We start from the raw sequence: 18727 nt of genomic DNA, 5'->3' as shown, positions 1-18727 counted from the left end.
GTCATCCTGATCTCACACGTTCACATTCCATTTCGCTACACGGGTCATCCTGATCTCGCACGTTCACATTCCATTTCGCTACACGGGTCATCCTGATCTCGCACGTTCACATTCCATTTCGCTACACGGGTCATCCTGATCTCGCACGTTCACATTCCATTTCGCTACACGGGTCATCCTGATCTCGCACGTTCACATTCCATTTCGCTACACGGGTCATCCTGATCTCACACGTTCACATTCCATTTCGCTACACGGGTCATCCTGATCTCACACGTTCACATTCCATTTCGCTACACGGGTCATCCTGATCTCACACGTTCACATTCCATTTCGCTACACGGGTCATCCTGATCTCGCACGTTCACATTCCATTTCGCTACACGGGTCATCCTGATCTCGCACGTTCACATTCCATTTCGCTACACGGGTCATCCTGATACATCTGTGTAGTGAAAGAGAATGCGAGTTCGTGAGATCAGGATGATATGGTATGAAGCTATTGCACCAGGCCACCAGCCAGTTTACCTCTCCACGGTACATGGACTTATCGCCATGATAAGAGATGAGACCAAACAGTGGTGTCATCTACAAACTTGAGTAGTTTGACAGATGCGTTGTTGGAGGTGCAGTCATTGCAGTAGGGGTGAGAGCATGCATCCTTCACGTGTTGTGTCCCGTTTGTCAGGAAGTCAGTGATCCACTGACAGATGGCGCTGGACACATTCAGCTGGGAGTTTTGTTTTGTAGCAGTTCTGGGATGATGGTATTGAACGCAGAGCTGAAGTCCAATAACAATATCCTTGCATATGTCTTTGGGTTATCGAGGTGTTTGAGGATGTAGTGTAGGCCCATGTTGACAGTGTCGTCCACAGACCTGTTAGCTCTGTAGGCGATCTGCAGTGGGTCAAGGGAGGCGTCGGTGATGGTTTAGAGAGGGGACAGTACCAGGCTCTCAAAGGTTTTCATGATGAACGAGGTGAGCGCGACAGGTTTGAAGTCGTTCAGGTAGGACACCTTTTGTTTTTTCGAGACTGGAACAACAATGGAGGATTGGAAACAAAAAAATACAATAAGTCCTTGTAACACTAATAAATACAAATATGTAATAAATTGTCGATGTAGATTTGGTCATAGTGTTTTAATCATCTCTATAATATAAACATGAATTAAAAGGAGTAGAAATTAGGCCAGACTACCCCTTCCATTCACTTCGGTCGTCAGTAGTTACCACAGCCAGTCATAAACCCCCCTATTTCTACAATTTACCTTCTTAAAATGTGATTTTAAACCTAACCCTAAAATGAACCACACCGCAATACTTTTGCCCAACTCTAACCTTAAATTTAGACCAAAAAGCACATTTTTGTTTTTATTAATTTTTACAATATAGCAAAGTAGAAATTAGTTTGGAGCGACATCTGGTTAAATGAAAGCAAAATGTTTCACTTTAAGAGAAAACGCAACCCTATTGTCCCATCTGGACTGGTCACCTGATGTTGATTTAATGGCGTCCATTTCAGTTTCCTCGCTCACACTAAATTCACATATATTCTACAGACATGCCAATGCGAACACAGAAACTGGCATCAGATTAGCATCAAAAAAGTTTTCAGTTCGAGGAAAACAGCCCAACATGAACAAATGTATTCATTCAAACATTGAAATGAAGGACACACACTTGGACAAAACAAGAGAATCTTTCAGCTGTTTATTGATGTTTAAATTACTTATAGGTAATGCTCATTGTATAAGTTCAGTCATTCATTCAGGGGTGAGCAGCTGAAGGTAATTGCATTACTGTCTCTAGACACAATCCCAACTAGCCACATGGAAACAGGACATTCTTCTGGCAGTAGTGTACTAAAATATTTTGGTATTCTTTCCATGAAGTTGACCACAAACAGATTACAAAAGTATAAGGAAGCATTGGGTTGTCATCCATTTTTAGCACACTGGATATAGAGGTGTCATGCTGTGCAATGTCTCATCCAATAATTTGACATACTCCAAATGGCATAATTAAAAAAGGGAACTGTAACTCGGTACAAAATGTTCTCCTAGTGTCAGAAATAGATTCAATAAAAACATAGTAATCAATAACATACAACTGATCATCCTTCACCCAGTCACAATCACATCTATACCAACCACCTGTATGTAGCCTGTTCAGGATCTTTATTGGCTTTCCACAACTTGATTTTCTGTTCCTTGTCCTATCATATTTTTGGCACCAGTAACAGACTTGTCTAAAGCTACCAGTCTAGTATGGTATGACAAGGAAACAGAAAAGGCCCCCCTAAAAAAAAAAAACAGGGTTATTCCATTATCAGTAATCAAATGTGTATATATATAAAAAAAAGTGACTAATAAAAATACTGTGTTAGATCTGGCCAAATGGATTGAGCCATTGTCGCAAACGAACAAAAATTGCACTAAGGTATGGTTTGGCAAAAACGAAAGGCAGATAAAGGCATTGGGTAGGCCTACTCTCATTATTAGATGACTGTCAATGACAGGTTTGGGAGGAAAATCATAAGGCACAGGTTAAAAAGAGAGAAGAATTTTCTAAATATGTAAACCATTGCTTGAGCAAAATTAATGTGGTATAAAGAATGAATGCACCGGTGTTCATTCTTCAATGGTCCCCCTTTCAAAACCTCCGGTGAAATGGAATGAAATGCATTTTTTCAACTATGTACATGTACTGACTTCTATTACCTGTCAGACATACTCAATTCAGTAACAATCAGGGGTCATCCTTTCTTTTGTGAATAGAACAATGGTAGAACACAATGATAGAGAAAGTGATAAGTGATCGTAGTTTCTGATTGGAAAAAAACTACAACAAAAAGACAGTAAATACAAAGCTTTTCCTTTAAAAAAAATAAATCCAAAATGTACCATAGACTCATAGAAATGTAGTGACAGACAGTCATAGGACAACACATCATATTCCCACTGGCCCACAAGACCTAAAAATACAAGGAAAGTGCTGCTTTTAGAAAATCAACTAGCTCCCCAGACTGCCCCAAGGGTTTGGAATTTTAAGGACACGCTCTCTGGCATTAAAATCAAGGTATTTTGGGGTGAAACAATCCTGCGAAGTGACAAGTGCCCTTTCTAATAATGGCTAACAGCTGGGCTGTGAGGTGAGGGGGAGGGGCGCCTCAATGGCTCTGAAGCCACTCCACCCTCAGTTCAGCCACCTCTTTTCCGTACCAGTCGTGAAGTTTGGAGAAGCACCCAGTCCCGGGAGAGACAGGACTCTCAAGAGATGCACCCCTCCTGCGCGGAGGCACGGGCGGAGGCCTGACCCCATCACCCCCTCCATTCCCATTTCCCTCCCACGGCACACCAGAGTGGGGGCCCTCACCATACCCATTGACCAGAGCAGAAGGCTTGCTCCAGGCCACCCCGTTCTCTTTAGAGGCGCCTGACAGGAGCTGCACCTCCTCCTGAAGGCTGCGGGCATGAGCCGAACCCTGTGCGAGCGCTGCACCTGTAACCTGGGTAGAGGGCACGTAGGAAGCGCTGAATGATGATCCTGATTTGGAGCGTGCCACCCCCCCAGCCTTCTTGGAGGACTTGGGCCTGCCCTGCACCCCACCAGCTCCCTCCTGGATTTCCTCCAGCTGCCTCTCCAACTCTCGCACCACCAGCCGCATGTAGTCGAAGCTGGCTCGCGACAGAGCCTTAACCCACGACTCCATGGCCGCCTGGTTCTCCGCCGCCATCTTGTAGACACGCGCCTTGGCGCAGTCAAACTTGATGGCAAAGGCGAACTCCTCAGCTGACTCGCAGAGCTCTACGGTGCAGCCCTCCAACACGATGACGCCGATGGGTTCCCGGCTCTCACGTTCCTCAAAGTAGAACAGCATGTTGCCCTTCAGGATCAACCAACGCCGGTGGTAGGCTGTGTTTCGCTCCCCCTTCTTGAAGAGGAAGCCTGTCTTGTCTGGCGGCGAGTCGCAGGTGGCATAGTGAGCCACACTACGTTCATTCAGCTTCATCACGCCTTCTCCACAGGGGTGTTCTTAAAAAAATAAAAAATAATAATCACAATACAGCATCTGGGTACTAGTCCAGCTCATCAATAAGATGTATTAACTAATTGTTTAGGTATACACACCTCTCACAACACAGGTCAGAGGCATCTAGGATTAGACTACTGTAAACAAATTAAACAGCTCACAAGTCCTATACCTGCCCATTTGTAGTTTACAAGTACTGTAGCGTGCAAACAAAGACGAGGGTCATGCAAGAGGTCACTGTAACGACCTCTGCTAGCTAAAGCAACTTAGCTTAATGCAGCGTTTCTCAAACACTGTCCTGGGGACCTCATGGGGTGCATGTTTTGGTTTTTGCCAAGCCCAGCAGTCTGGGGAGCTCGTCAACTTGATTATTTGAATCAGCTTTGTAGTGTTAGGGAAAAAAAAAAAAAAAACGGGTCCGAGGACCGAGTTTGGGAAACGCTGGCGTATTGGCACTGATGTTATATGATTGAACAGGTGAAAGTGAGTGCTCTGCCACATATATTTTACCTTTCCAGATAAGTCTAATCAGTGATACATTTTTTAAGTATCACAACTGGGTAGTGGTGAAAAAAAATAAGTGTTTTACATTTAACAGCATTTTCAGTCAATAGCGCCGAAGACTGGATGTAACGTTATACTCACAGACCCTTTACCGCAGGCCTGTTTGATCTCACAACAACATTGCAGGTCAGAATTCACCATCCCCTTTCTCTCCGCTGGAGCTGGAAAAACACCGCAAATCTTACACTGTAATTTCGAAAACAAAAGGACAGTCTCACACCACAGGGGAAAAAACGGCCTATAAGTACCAACACATGAATGTTTTAGGGATAACGTTAGCTAGCTATACTTTCAATGGCTTATATTTGACACGTCATCAGCACATGGATGCAACGTTACCAATAACTCCCTTAAACAGTGCTAGCTAGCCAATCCAACTACTGAAAGAAAGCTAACGTTAGCTAGCAAACACACACCTAGCTTGATGCCTCTAGCTAACTGGCTAAATGTTTTTGGTCCAGACAGTGAAAATTATCCAACGTCAGCAAATACAGTTTCCTCGCCTTAAAACTGGATACTTAATACTATGTCTCATTTAAATATATAACGTTATATATATATACATACAATTGTCCCATTTCCACAAGTGTTTTTATCATACCTTGCAGTGTTGTTAAAGCTCTTTTTCGCCTTTTTCTTTTAGCCTTTCATTCTTTCCCCCCTAGTCAGTCACGTGTTCTTCGACACAGCATCACGCTAACCAGCAGTAGGCACACTTGCTGTCCCTCGCTCCGTGCGGGAAGTTCTTCTTTAAGTTTTATTGGCAAATCACAACCAACTGACAGGTGCATACACTGCCACCTACTGTACTGGAGTGTAAGACCGGTCACGACCTACAGTTGAAGTCGGAAGTTTACATACACTTAGGTTGGAGTCATTCAAACTCGTTTTTCAACCACTCCACACATTTCTTGTTAACAAACTATACTTATAGGACTATAGTCGGTTAGAACATCTACTTTGTGCATGACACAAGTAATTTTTCCAACAATTGTTTACAGACAGATTATTTAACTTATAATTCACTGTATCACAATTCCAGTGGGTCAGAAGTGTACATACACTAAGTTGACTCTGCCTTTAAACAGCTTGGAAAATTCCAGAAAATGATGTCATGGCTTTGGAAGCTTCTGATAGGCTAATTGACATAATTTGAGTCAATTGGAGGTGTACCTGTGGATGTATTTCAAGGCCTACGTTCAAACTCAGTGCCTCTTTGCTTGACATCATGGGAAAATCAAAAGAAATCAGACAAGACCTCAGAAAACAAATTGTAGACCTCCACAAGTCTGGTTCATCCTTGGGAGCAATTTGCAAACGCCTGAAGGTATCACGTTCATCTGTACAAACAATAGTACGTAAGTATAAACACCATGGGACCATGCAGCTGTCATACCGCTCAGGAAGGAGATAAGTTCTGTCTCCGAGAGATGAACGTACTTTGGTGCGAAAAGTGAAAATCAATCCCAGAAAAACAGCAAAGGACCGTGTGAAGATGCTGGAGGAAACAGGTACAAAAGTATCTATATCCACAGTAAAACTAGTCTTATATTGACATAACTTGAAAGGCCGCTCAGCAAGGAAGAAGCCACTGCTCCAAAACCGCCATATAAAAAGCAAGACTACAGTTTGCAACTGCACATGGGGACAAATATGGTACTTTTTGGAGAAATGTACTCTTGTCTGATGAAACAAAAATAGAACTGTTTGGCCATAATGCCCATCGTTATGTTTGGAGGAAAAAAGGGGGAATCTGCAAGCCGACAAACACCATCCAATTCGTGAAGCATGGGGGTGGCAGCATCATGTTGTGGGGGTGCTTTGCTGCAGGAGGGACTAGTGCACTTCCCAAAATATATGGCATCATAAGGATGGAAAATTATGTGGATATATTGAAGCAACATCTCAAGACATCAGTCAGGAAGTTAAAGCTTGGTGGGAAATGGATCTTCCAAATGGACAATGACAAAGTTGTGGCAAAATGGCTTAAGGACAACAAAGTCAAGGTATTGGAGTGGCCATCAGAAAGCTCTGACCTCAATCCTATGGAAAATGTGTGAGCAGAACTGAAAAGTGTGTGCGAGCAAGGAGGCCTACAAACCTGATTCAGTTACACCAGCTCTGTCTGGAGGAATGGGCCAAAATTCACCCAATTTATTGTGGGAAGCTTGTGGAAGGCTACATGAAACCTTTGACCCAAGTTAAACAACTTATAGGCAATGCTACCAAACACTTATTGAGTGCATGTAAACTTCTGACCCACTGGGAATGTGATGAAAGAAATAAAATTTGAAATAAATCATTCTCTCTACTATTATTCTGACATTTCACATTCTTAAAATAAATTGGTGATCCTAACTGACCTAAAACAGGGAATTTTTACTAGGATTAAATATCAGGAATTGTGAAAAACTGAGTTTAAATGTATTTGGCTAAGGTGTATGTAAACTTCCGACTTCAACTGTATTTATACCACTATATTTTCTTAATTAACTGACCCAGAATTTCTAATAAAATAATTCCCAATAAACCTCACTACTCCCATTACCCCCACCCAAAATACCACCCACTCCCCATTCCCGTCTAACCTCTCTGACCCTATCAAACAACCTCTCCCTTTCTACATCATACATTTCACAAAATGATAATACATGATCAACCATTTCCTCTACCATACAGCCATTACACATTCCAGGACCATGTTTCCCTATCAATTTCAAAGATTAATTCAATCCCGCAAGCCCTAATCTCATCCTACACAACATAACCCCCTCCCTTCTGTTCCCATTATATGACACTATCTCCCGTACAGATTTCTTTGTACAATAAAATGTCTGCCCTTACTACTTTCATCCCATTGTCTCTGACAACAATCTAACCCATTTTCCCCAATCAATGTTTTATTTTCCTCTCTACCCAACTGCACCCTTATATCCACAATATTCTTTCTCACTGCTCTTTTTGTTATTATATCTACTGTGTCATTTCCATTAACTCCTGTATGAGCTGGAATTCAACAGATCTGAATTTCAATACCATTTCTTTGTAAGCCAAACAACAGCATCATTATTTCTACCCATAAATCATCATGTTCTGACGTTCCAGATCTTAAACTATACTAAACTGATGCAGAGTCCCAACATATTACTAGTCTTCTTGGTTGTGCCTCCTCTGTCCATTGGAATCCAACAACTATAGCAAGCATTTTTGTTGAATATACAGATAAATCATTTGTTAGTCTCTTGCATAGATTAATATTGAAATCAGGAATAAATACACCTGCTCCTGTCTTCCCATTCATGGGATCCTTTGAACCATCTGTATACACTGCAAGACAAGAATAAAACGTATTACTACTATATTGATCCACTATTGTTCCTTCATTATCTTCTTCACACCACTGTTTCTTTTCAGATCAACATGTGGTCTTGTATAAAACCACAGTGGCAGATTTCCTATTGCCACAGATGGCCCTATAACAACATCTCTGAGTCCATATTCATCAACCCTTTTTCCAATCTCTGGGCCAAAACCCCTCTTTTGATATTGTTCATATTCCCAGCACTCTTTCAGTACTGTCAGTATATGATGGTCTACCGTACTACCCTTCAATCCAGTATGCCAGGGCTGGCTTAACTCTTCTCAGGGGTAGTGGCATTTCCCCAGTATCTACTTGTGAAGCCTCAACCGGTGTAGTTTTAAATGCACCATTGCACATCCTGAGTACCCTCGCTTGCATCCTATCAAGGTGCAACAGCGATGTAAAAGCCGCAGAACCATATACAAAGTACTCAATCTTCGGACAATCTCACTAAAGTACGCTAAATATTCAGTAAATATTGCCTATCTGCCCCCCAATCATGCCCAACTATTTAAAACTTTCTTATATTTAGTATCAATATATGGAATATGTCTCCATGTAAGCTTTTCATAAAACCATTGCCCCAAATACTTAAATTCTGTTACCCTTTCCATTTGTATTGCATATAATTGAACACTGACATCTTCCTTAAATCTTTTTATTAGTGAACTACATACGGCAACATGGCAACAACCCCATGATAAGGCCCATTCCTTTACTGCTACAACAGCACCTTGCATTGTCTCTATTGCATAAGGAATAATCCTTCCCATTTTCCAAATGGACCATCATCTGCATATAACGCCGCCCCTATACCCTGTCCGATACCCCAAAGATATCATCAAACATAAATGTGAAATAAGATAGGACTAACAGCACTACCTTGTGCAGTTCCATTTTCTACCTCCTATTCTCTTGATAACGCCAATCCCACCCTGACCTGGAAGGTTAGGTCAAACAAGAACTCCGAAATCCAGTTATACATTCTCCCACCCCTGCCTATTCCATTCAATTTAATCAGTAAACCTTCGCCACATTGTATCATATGCTTTTTCAATATCAAAATATACTATTGACGGCCTCCCGAGTGGCGCAGTGGTCTAAGGCACTGCATCGCACTGTGCCACGAGATATTCTGGGTTCGAGTCCAGGCTCTGTTGCAGCTGTCCGTGACCGGGTGACCCATGGGGCGGCACACAATTGGCCCAGCATCGTCCGGGTTAGGGGAGGGTTTGGCTGGCAGGGATGTCCTTGTCCTATCGTGCTCTAGCGACTCCTGTCAGTGCACGCTGACACGGTCACCAGGTGTACGGTGTTTCCTCAGACACGTTGGTGCAGCTGGCTTCCGGCTTAAGTGGGCGTTGTGTCAAGAAGCAGTGCAGCTTGGTTGGGTTGTGTTTCGGAGGACGCACGGCTCTCGACCTTCGCCTCTCCCGAGTCCATACGGGAGTTGCAACGATGAGACAAGACTGTAACTACCAATTGGATACCATGAAATTGGAGAGAAAAAGGGATAAATAATTAAAAAAAAATATATATATATATATATATACTATATATATATCACTTCGTTCATTGCCAAAGCTTTGGTCACCTCCAGTACTAACTTTAACTAATGCATCAAGGCTAGTTCTTCATTTTCTGAATCCACTCTGGTGTGGACTTAATAGACCCCTATGTCCCAGATAATACATCAATCTGCCTACAATCAACTTTTCCATTAATTTACAGAGACTTGATGCAAGTGCAATATCAATCAATCAATCAATCAATACAATTGATTTATAAAGCCCATCTTACATCAGCTGATGTCACAAGGTGCTGTACAGAAACCCAGCCTAAAACCCCAAACAGCAAGCAATGCAGGTGTAGAAGCACTGTGACTTGGAAAAACTCCCTAGAAAGGACAGAACCTAGGAAGAAACCTAGAGAGGAACCAGGCTATGAGGGGTAGCCAGTCCTCTTCTGGCTGTGCCGGATGGAGATTATAACAGAACACGGCCAAGATGTTCAAATGTTCATTCAAAAAATAATAATCACAGTGGTTGTCGAGGTCTATAACTAGCAGGACTGGATGGATCTTTACCAGGCTTCACAAAAAGCATATGCAGATTCTGATGGTAGCACTCCTGTCCTCCATATTTTGTTAAATAAAATCAAAATCTTTCCTAAAACTTCTGTAGGCAGATGTTTAAACAAAATGTAGCATAATCAATCCTGACCTGGAGCAGTGCAACCAAAGACCTCGTTATTTCCAACGTGGCGAATTCAACATCCAGAGATAATTCAGAATCACATTTCTTACGGTATACATCTTCATGCGTTCTTAGCTTTTCTTCCTTACATCTTTTACGTTCATCATTTAGATTGTGAACTTTATTGCACTGCTGCAAAATCTCTTCCTAGAGTATCTGCTTTTTCTTTGTTTGAAACAGCCATTACATCGTCCTCAACTAACACAGTTATCTGTACTGTCTTTCCTTTCCCCATCATCCTCTTTAACATTTTCCAAACATCCCCCAGTTGTTTCCCTTCCTATAGAAGAACAGAATTCCTGCCATGCACCTTTCTTTGCGTTCTTAATGACATTCCTAGCCAACACTCTCTTTCCCTGAGAGACTATCATGCTATCAAATGTCAAATTATTCTTCAAAGTTTTAAAAGCATTATCACGACCATTGATGGCTTTATTACATACTTCAGGCACCAAGGAACTATCTTTCGTCTACCACCTGTATACTTACAGTACCAGTCAAAGGTTTGGACACACCTACTCATTCAAGGGGTTTTCTTTATTTGCACTATTTTCTACATTGCAGAATAATAGTGAAGACATCAAAACTATGAAATAACACATTGGGTATCATGTACTAACCAAAAAAAGTGTTAAACAAATTATTTAGAGTAGTTAACATTTGTCTTGGTGACAGCTATGCACACTCTTGGCATTCTCTCAACCAGCCTCATAAGGAATGCTTTTCCAACAGTCTTGAAAGAGTTCCCACACGTGCTGAGCACTTGTTGGCTGCTTTTCCTTCACTGAGGTCCAACTCATCCCACACCGTTTCAATTGGGTTGAGGTCGGGTAATTGTGTAGGCCAGGTCATCTGATGCAGCACTCCATCACTCTCCCTGGTCAAATAGCCTTTACACAGCCTGGAGGTGTGTTTTGGGTCATTGTCCTGTTGATAAACAAATGATAGTCCTTTGTCAGAGATAAACAAATGATTGTCCTTTGTCAGAGACTCCAGTCACCCTAGTTATAGACTGTTTTCACTGCTACCGCACAGCAAGAGGTACCGGAGCGCCAAGTCTAGGACCAAAAGGCTCCTCAACAGCTTCTACCCCCAACCATTCATAAAATTGCCACCGGACAGTTTACATTGAGCCCCCCCCCCCCTTTTGTACACTGCTGCTACTCGCTGGTTGTTTGTTACCAATGCATAGTCACTTCAACCCCACCTACATGTACAGATTACCTCAACTAGCCTGTACCCTCACACACTGACTTGGTACCAGTGCCCCCTGTATATACTGTAGCCTCGTTATTGTTATTCTTATTGTGTTACTTTTTTTATTACTTTTTATTTTAGTCTACTTGGTAAATATTTTCTTCTTCTTGAACTGCACTGTTGGTTAAGGGCTTGTAAGTAAGTATTTCACTGTAAAGTCTCACTTGTTGTATTCGGCGCATGTAACAAATAAAGTTTGATTTGACTAAGCGCAAACCAGATGGGATGGCGTATCGCTGCAGAATGCTGTGGTAGCCATGCTGGTTAAGTGTGCCTTGAATTCTAAATACATCACAGACAATGTCACCAGCAAAGCACCCCCACACCGTCCCACCTTCTCCTCCATGCTTCACGGTGGGAACCACACATGCGAAGATCATCCGTTCACCTACTCTGCGTCTCACAAAGACACGCCGATTGGAACCAAAAATCTCACATTTTGACTCATCAGACCAAAGGACAGATTTCCACTGGTCTACTGTCTATTGCTCGTGTTTCTTGGCCCAAGCAAGTGTCTTCTTCTTATTGGTGTCCTTGAGTAGTGGTTTCTTTGCAGCAATTCGACCATGAAGGCTTGATTCACGCAGTCTCCTCTGAACAGTTGATGTTGAGATGTGTCGGTTACTTGAACTCTGAAGCATTTATTTGGGCTGCAGTCTGAGGTTCAGTTAACTCTCATGAACTTATCCTCTGCAGCAGAGGTAACGGGGTCTTCCTTTCCTGTGGCGGTCTTTGAGAGCCAATTTCATCATAGCGCTTGATGGTTTTTGCAACTGCACGTGAAAGTTCTTGAAATTCTCCGGATTGACTGACCTTCATGTCTTAAAGTAATGATGGACTGTTGTTTCCCTTTGCTTATTTGAGCTGTTCTTGCCATACTATGTGTCAAGGTGTGCGCTACTGGTGGAGAAGTCAGGTGCAGGAGAGCAGAGAGTTGTGAACAGGCGCACACTTTATTAAGGCAGAGGCAAATAAAACAGACAGATGCCACTGCGTCAAAACCTCCAGCCAAAGGTAAAAGTGCTATGCGCGAAACTGTCACAAAAATTTAGCAAATTTTGTACAATCAACATCCTTCGTGATAAGCCACGGAATAACGGGGAAAAACCCAGCCTGGCGCATACACACGAACATGTAACAAAAACAATTTCACATCCCCTCCATGTCTTTGTGTAACGTATTTCGTCGGTGGAAAGAGAGGAGGACCAAAGCGCAGCGTGGTACGTTTCCATATTTATTGGAATACTTTTTCAATACGAACAAAAACAATAAACAGACGAAAACCAACGAAGCTACTGTCCTGAACTAGTGAACATAGAACACATGAACGCACGAACAGGAACAATCACCCACAAACCAATAGTGAAAACAGGCAACCTAAATATGGTTCCCAATCAGAGACAATGTAAAACACCTGCCTCTGATTGAGAACCATATCAGGCCAATAAGACAAACCTAACCTAGAAACATAGAACATAGACTATACCCACCCAGCTCACGTCCTGACCAACTAAATAAAGACAAAACAAAGAAAATAAGGTCAGGAACGTGACAGGGGAACAGAGGAATAAATACATGCAGTGTGATTAGGGAATGAAAACCAGGTGTGCCGAGAACAAGACAAAGCAAATGGAACAATGGAAAAATGGAGCGGCGATGGCTGGAAAGCCGGTGACGTCGACCGCCGAACGCCGCCCGAACAAGGAGAGGAGCCGACTTCGGCGGAAGTCGTGACACTATGGACTTGGTATTTTACCAAATAGGGCTATCTTATGTATACCCCCCTACCTCGTCACAACACAACTGATTGGCTCAAACGCATTAAGAAGGAAAGAAATTCCAATTTTAATAAGGCACGTGTTTTCATTGAAACGCATTCCCGGTGACTACCCCATGAAGCTTGTTGAGAGAATGCCAAGAATGTGCAAAGCTGGCAAAGGGTGGCTACTTTGAAGAATCTCAAATATAAAATATATTTGGATTTGTTTAACACATGTTTGGTTACTAAATGATTCCATATGTGTTATTTCATAGTTTTGATCTCTTCACTAATATTCTACAATGTAGAAAATAGCAAAAATAAAGAAAAACCCTGGAATGAGAAGGTGTGTCCGAACTTTTGACCGATACTGTACTTCAAGATCTATGTTGCATGTGACTGGAAAATGATCACTACCTGTTGTGGATTCTATCTTCACACCCCACTCACATACTGTGTACCAGCAATGGAGGAGGACCCAAGCAATGGAGGAGGACCCAACCCAGTAAGATCTAAGCATGACAATGTACCTCTAGTCACATTTATCCATGTCCCCCGAACATCATTTATACCAACTAGTCCCCTTCGCTCCATAAAGTCTTGTATTGCTGCCCCACAAGCTGTTATGCACACTGAAATCTCCACACCATACTATATCTCCTTGTCACCTTTACTGGATATCGCAACTAGATTCAGATACAGAGACGGGTTTACAAGGATTATAGTAATTAAGCAATGTGATATTACCCCCTTCTCTACAAATCTCCAGTGCCACACATTCATGTTCTTTGAAACCATGAATCTCTCTAAGTGCTACATCTTCTTTAATAAATGTAGCACACCCACCACCGAAAACTCTATTTCCATCACTTCTCACAGAGATAAACTCAGTTATAATATAATCCAATTGGGGTTTAAACCATGTTTCCTTTACACACACCACGTCCTGTAAAACATCTAAATCATGTACACACTTTTTAAAATTCTTGTCCATTGGCAATCAAACTCCTAGCGTTCCATTGGCGTCCTCGGAGCGGCCACTATCTGCCAATATGTTGTATCTGGAGTATTTTGAACACTAGGTTTGTTATTCACTTTCCAAATAGTCTCAGCATAGGATACCTTGTTTGTAAGTGTGTACCTCTGTGCTTCCATGGCTTTCTGTTGTACTTCACATCCTCCCTCACAGTTATAACATTTAACTTTAGCATTAGGCCCACATTTCCCATACACGTGATCCCTACCACACTTTGCACATCTAATTTTACCTTTGCACACATTAGCAACATGCTCCATCCGTTGGCACTTGAAGTAGAGACGGCACGTACTCTCTAACCGGATAACTGAGGGATCCTAGCTGCACCCTATTCTGCAGGTTCCCTTCAAATTCTAACAGTACAGTTGTAGTGTCCACTCGACTGCCACTTCTTCTGCTTTTCATCCTTTTTGCGTCAATAACTTTTCCTCCTTTCAGGGAAGCCTTAACTTCTTCCATTTCCATTGGCATTCCAGCAATTACTACTCTCATTTTAGACATAGTACTGGGAATGTGACATTCCACCCGACCCCCATTTAGTGAGTTAAATTTCAAAACTTTCTCCTGCTGAATTGTACTGTTTGCAGTGATCAGGACCCTTCCCCTAACCCAGCGGTTGGGCATCCTTAATAACCCCAATCTCTTCCCAAATATTTTTGTCAAATGCAAAGGATGGAAGTACTTACTTGCTGGTTCTGGGAACACTACCATAACTTTATAACGTTCTACTCCAACCTCTTTGTCTAGTGGTCCTGCGCTTTACAGATCTACTCTCAACACTCATGGTTTCCAGTATTCATCCCTCCATCACCCTCATTGCGATTTATCTTACTCCTGTTCCTCCTATTTACAACAGGTGTAAATAGCTGATCGTCACTGGTTATATCATCATTAACAATATCAGTTGCCCTAACGCTACCATCTGAACTATCCGCCATGCCGACCCCAGCCACAAACCAAAAAAACAAAGATACAGCTTGTTACTGACCGCCCGTAGGCCACGTTCGCGGCTACGCTCGCGCCGGGAGGTTGTGGAATAGTTCTAAACTAGCGCACATGGCATGCCCAACATGCCAGACATGCCCGATCCGATAAATCAATGGCATTATAGGGGTGGAAGAGGCGGTGAGAGTCTGCAGTCTGTCACACAACGTGGGTGTAAGGGGTTGTTTCTGGACTCTTGTTTTGCTTTTAACCCATTGACAGTAAAACAATAAGGTGTTAATATTCACTATATGAGCAACAGTATGTGGATACCTGCTCGTCGAACAGCTCATTCCAAAATCATGGGCATTAATATGGAGTTGGTCCCCCCTTTGCTGCTATAAGAGCATCCACTCTTCTGGGAAGGCTTTCCACTAGATATTGGAACATTTCTGCATGGACTTGCTTCCATTCAACCACGAGCATTACTGAGGTCGGGCACGGATGTTGGGCGATTAGGCCTGGCTCGCAGGGGTTGAGGTCAGGGCTCTGTGCAGGCCCTGTTCTTCCACACTAATCTAGACAAACCATTTCTATATGGACCTCGCTTTGTGCATGGGGGCATTGTCATACTGATGCCACAAAGTTGGAAGCACAGAATCGTATAGAATGTCATTGTATGCTGTAGCGTTAAGATTTCCCTTCACTGGAACTAAGGGGCCTAGCCCAAACCATAAAAAACAGCCCCAGATAATTATTCCTCCTCCACCAAACTTTACAGTTGGCACTATGCATTGGGGCAGGTAGCGTTCTCCTGGCATCCGCTAAACCCAGATTCGTCTGTCGGACTGCCAGATGGTAAAGCGTGATTCAAATCAGTCTTAGACTTGGGGGTAGAAGGTGTTAAGGAGCCTTTTGGTCCTAGACTTGGTGCTCCGGTACCGCTTGCCATGCGGTAGCAGAGAAAACAGTCTATGAGTGGGGTGACTGGAGTCTTTGACAATTTTTTGGGCCTTCCTCTGACATAGCCTAGTATATAGGTCCTGGATGTCAGGAAGCTTGGCCCCAGTTATGTACTGGGCCGTATGCATTACCCACTGTAGGGTCAGATGCCGAGCAGTTGCCATACCAGGTGGTGATGCAACCGGTCAGGATGCTCTCGATGGTGCTGCTGTAGAACCTTTTGAGGATCTGGGGACTCATGCCAAATCTTTTCAGTCTCCTGAGGGGGAAAAGCTATTGTTGTGCCCTCTTCACAACTGTCTTGGTGGGTTTGGACCATAATAGTTCTTTGGTGATGTGGACACCAAGGAACTTGAAACTCTCAACCCGCTCCACTTCAGCCCCATCGATGAGAATGGGGGCCTGTTTGGCCCTCCTTTTCCTATAGTCCCAAATTATCTTATTTGTCTTGCTCACATTGAGGGAGAGGTTGTTGTTCTGGCACAACACTGCCAGGTCTCTGACCTCCACCTTATAGGCTGTCTCATCGTTGTCGGTGATCAGGCCTACCACTGTTGTGTCGTCAGCAAACTTAATGATGGTGTTGGAGTCATGCTTGGCCACACAGTCGTGGGTGAACAGGGAGTACAGGAGGGGACTAAGCACGCACCCCTGAGGGCCCCCCGTGTTGAGGATCAGCATGACACATGTGTTGTTGCCTACCCTTACAACCTGGGGGTGGCCAGTCAGGAAGTCAAGGATCCAGTTGCAGAGGGAGGTGTTTAGTCCCAGTGTCCTTAGTGTCCTTAGTGTTTAGTCCCAGGTGGGAAAGGGCAGTGTGGAGTGTGATTGAGATTGCGTCATCTGTGGATCTGTTGGGGGGGTATACAAATTGGAGTGGGTCTAGGGTTTCCAGCATGATGGTGTTATGTGAGCCATGAACAGCCTATCAAAGCACTTCATGGCTACCGACGTGAGTGCTATGGGGCGATAAATCATTTAGGCAGGTTACCTTCGCTTTCTCGGGCACAGGGACTATGGTGGTCTGTTTGATACATGTAGGTATTACAGATTCGGTCAGGGAGAGGTTGAAAATGTCAGTGAGGACACTTGCCAGTTGGTCCGCTCATGCTTTGAGTACACATTCTGGTAATCCGTCTGGCCCCGCGGCTTTATGAATGTTGACCTGTTTAAAGGTCTTGCTCACATCAGCTACGGATAGCGGGATCACACAGTCGTCCGGAACAGCTGGTGCTCTCATGCATGCTTCAGTGTTGCTTGCCTCGAAGCGAGCATAAAAGGCATTTAGCTCATCTGGTAGGCTCGCGTCACTGGGCAGCTCGCGGCTGTAGTCCGTAATATTTTTCAAGCTCTGCCACATCCGACGAGCGTCAGAGCCGGTGTAGTAGGATTCATCACTCCAGAAAATGTGTTTCCACTGCTCCAGAGTCCAATGGCAGCGAGCTTTACACCACTCCAGCCAACACTTGGCGAATGGTGATCTTAGGCTTGTGTGCAGCTGCTCGGCCATAGAACCCCATTTTATGAAGCTCCCGACAAACAGTTATTGTGCTGACGTTGCTTCCAGAGGCAGTTTGGAACTCAGTAGTAAGTGTTGCAACGAAGGACAGGCGATTTTTACGCTTTGCGCACCTCAGCACTCAGCAATCCCATTCTGTGAGCTTGTGTGGCCTACCACTTCGTGGCTGAGCCGTTGTTACTCCTAGAGGTTTCCACTTCACAATAACATCACTTACAGTTGACCGGGGCAGCTCTAGCAGGGCAGACATTTGACAAACTGACTTGTTGGAAAGGTGGCATCCTATGACGGTGCCACGTTGAAAGTCACTGAGCTCTCCAGTATGGCCATTCTACTGCCAATGTTTGTCTATGGAGATTGCATGGCTGTGTGCTCGATTTTATACACCTGTCAGCAACGGGTGTGGCTGAAATAGCTGAATCCACTAATTTGAAGGGGTGTCCACATACACGTGTATATTTAGTGTAGTTTAGCCAACTACATTTCCTTACACAGTGTAGTATCATGGATGACACCTCTGGAAGTGTGCCTCCAGTCATCTCTGAGTTGCAGAAAAATCTGCTCTAGCAACAGCTGGGGCTCTTGAACAAAGGTAGAACACCATCAGAAGGATCTATTTGACCCAGTTCCTTTGATTACAAATGGAGAATCTATAGGTATTATAATTCTATTCATTCCTTGTTTGTTTTTTACATTGAACGTCTTCAGCTACTTGGGACGATGGTCTTACATGGTACAATGATTAAAAAAAATATTTAACCAGGCAAGTCAGTTAAGAACAAATTATTATTTACAGTGACGGCCTACCCCAGCCAAACCCAGATGACGCTGGGCCAATTATGCGCCAACCCTATGGACTCCCAATCACTGTGATGCAGTCTGGATTCAAACCAGGAACTGCAGTGACCCCTCTTCCACTGAGATGCAGTGCCTTAGACTGCTGCGCCACTCAGGAGCCCAGATATCAATTGTCTTCCTTTTGCCTCTTATGTTCATTCACTTTGAAATAGGTTTTTGACTCTCACTGAAAATCTGAGATAATAATGACAGTAGCA

The 18727-nt window shown here is 43.4% G+C and overlaps 1 protein-coding gene across 2 annotated transcripts; it reads right to left on the bottom strand.

The window, feature by feature from the left end:
* Positions 1-1696: 1696 nt before the first annotated feature.
* On the bottom strand, positions 1697-5356 carry LOC129853083 (sesquipedalian-1-like). Of its 2 annotated transcripts, none has more exons than XM_055918768.1 (3): positions 5200-5356; positions 4680-4784; positions 1697-4036 (listed from the first exon to the last, which is right to left on the bottom strand). In XM_055918768.1, exon 3 carries the CDS (start codon positions 4011-4013, stop codon positions 3171-3173), a length of 843 nt encoding a protein of 280 aa, XP_055774743.1. In that variant the 5' UTR covers positions 4014-4036; positions 4680-4784; positions 5200-5356; the 3' UTR covers positions 1697-3170. The 2 variants fall into 2 exon arrangements, with proteins under 2 accessions (XP_055774743.1, XP_055774744.1); XM_055918769.1 differs by having other exon boundaries at positions 4680-4759.
* Between the last annotated feature and the right edge of the window lie 13371 nt (positions 5357-18727).

The sequence above is a fragment of the Salvelinus fontinalis genome, chromosome 4 (genome assembly GCF_029448725.1).
Source record: "Salvelinus fontinalis isolate EN_2023a chromosome 4, ASM2944872v1, whole genome shotgun sequence".
NCBI lineage: Eukaryota > Metazoa > Chordata > Actinopteri > Salmoniformes > Salmonidae > Salvelinus > Salvelinus fontinalis.
This window is presented reverse-complemented; position numbering and strand designations above follow the sequence as displayed.

What these genes read in the sequence shown, in the direction of transcription:
- LOC129853083 (XM_055918768.1), bottom strand. Translation starts at nt 4,013, where the DNA reads ATGAAGCTGAATGAACGTAGTGTGGCTCACTATGCCACCTGCGACTCG.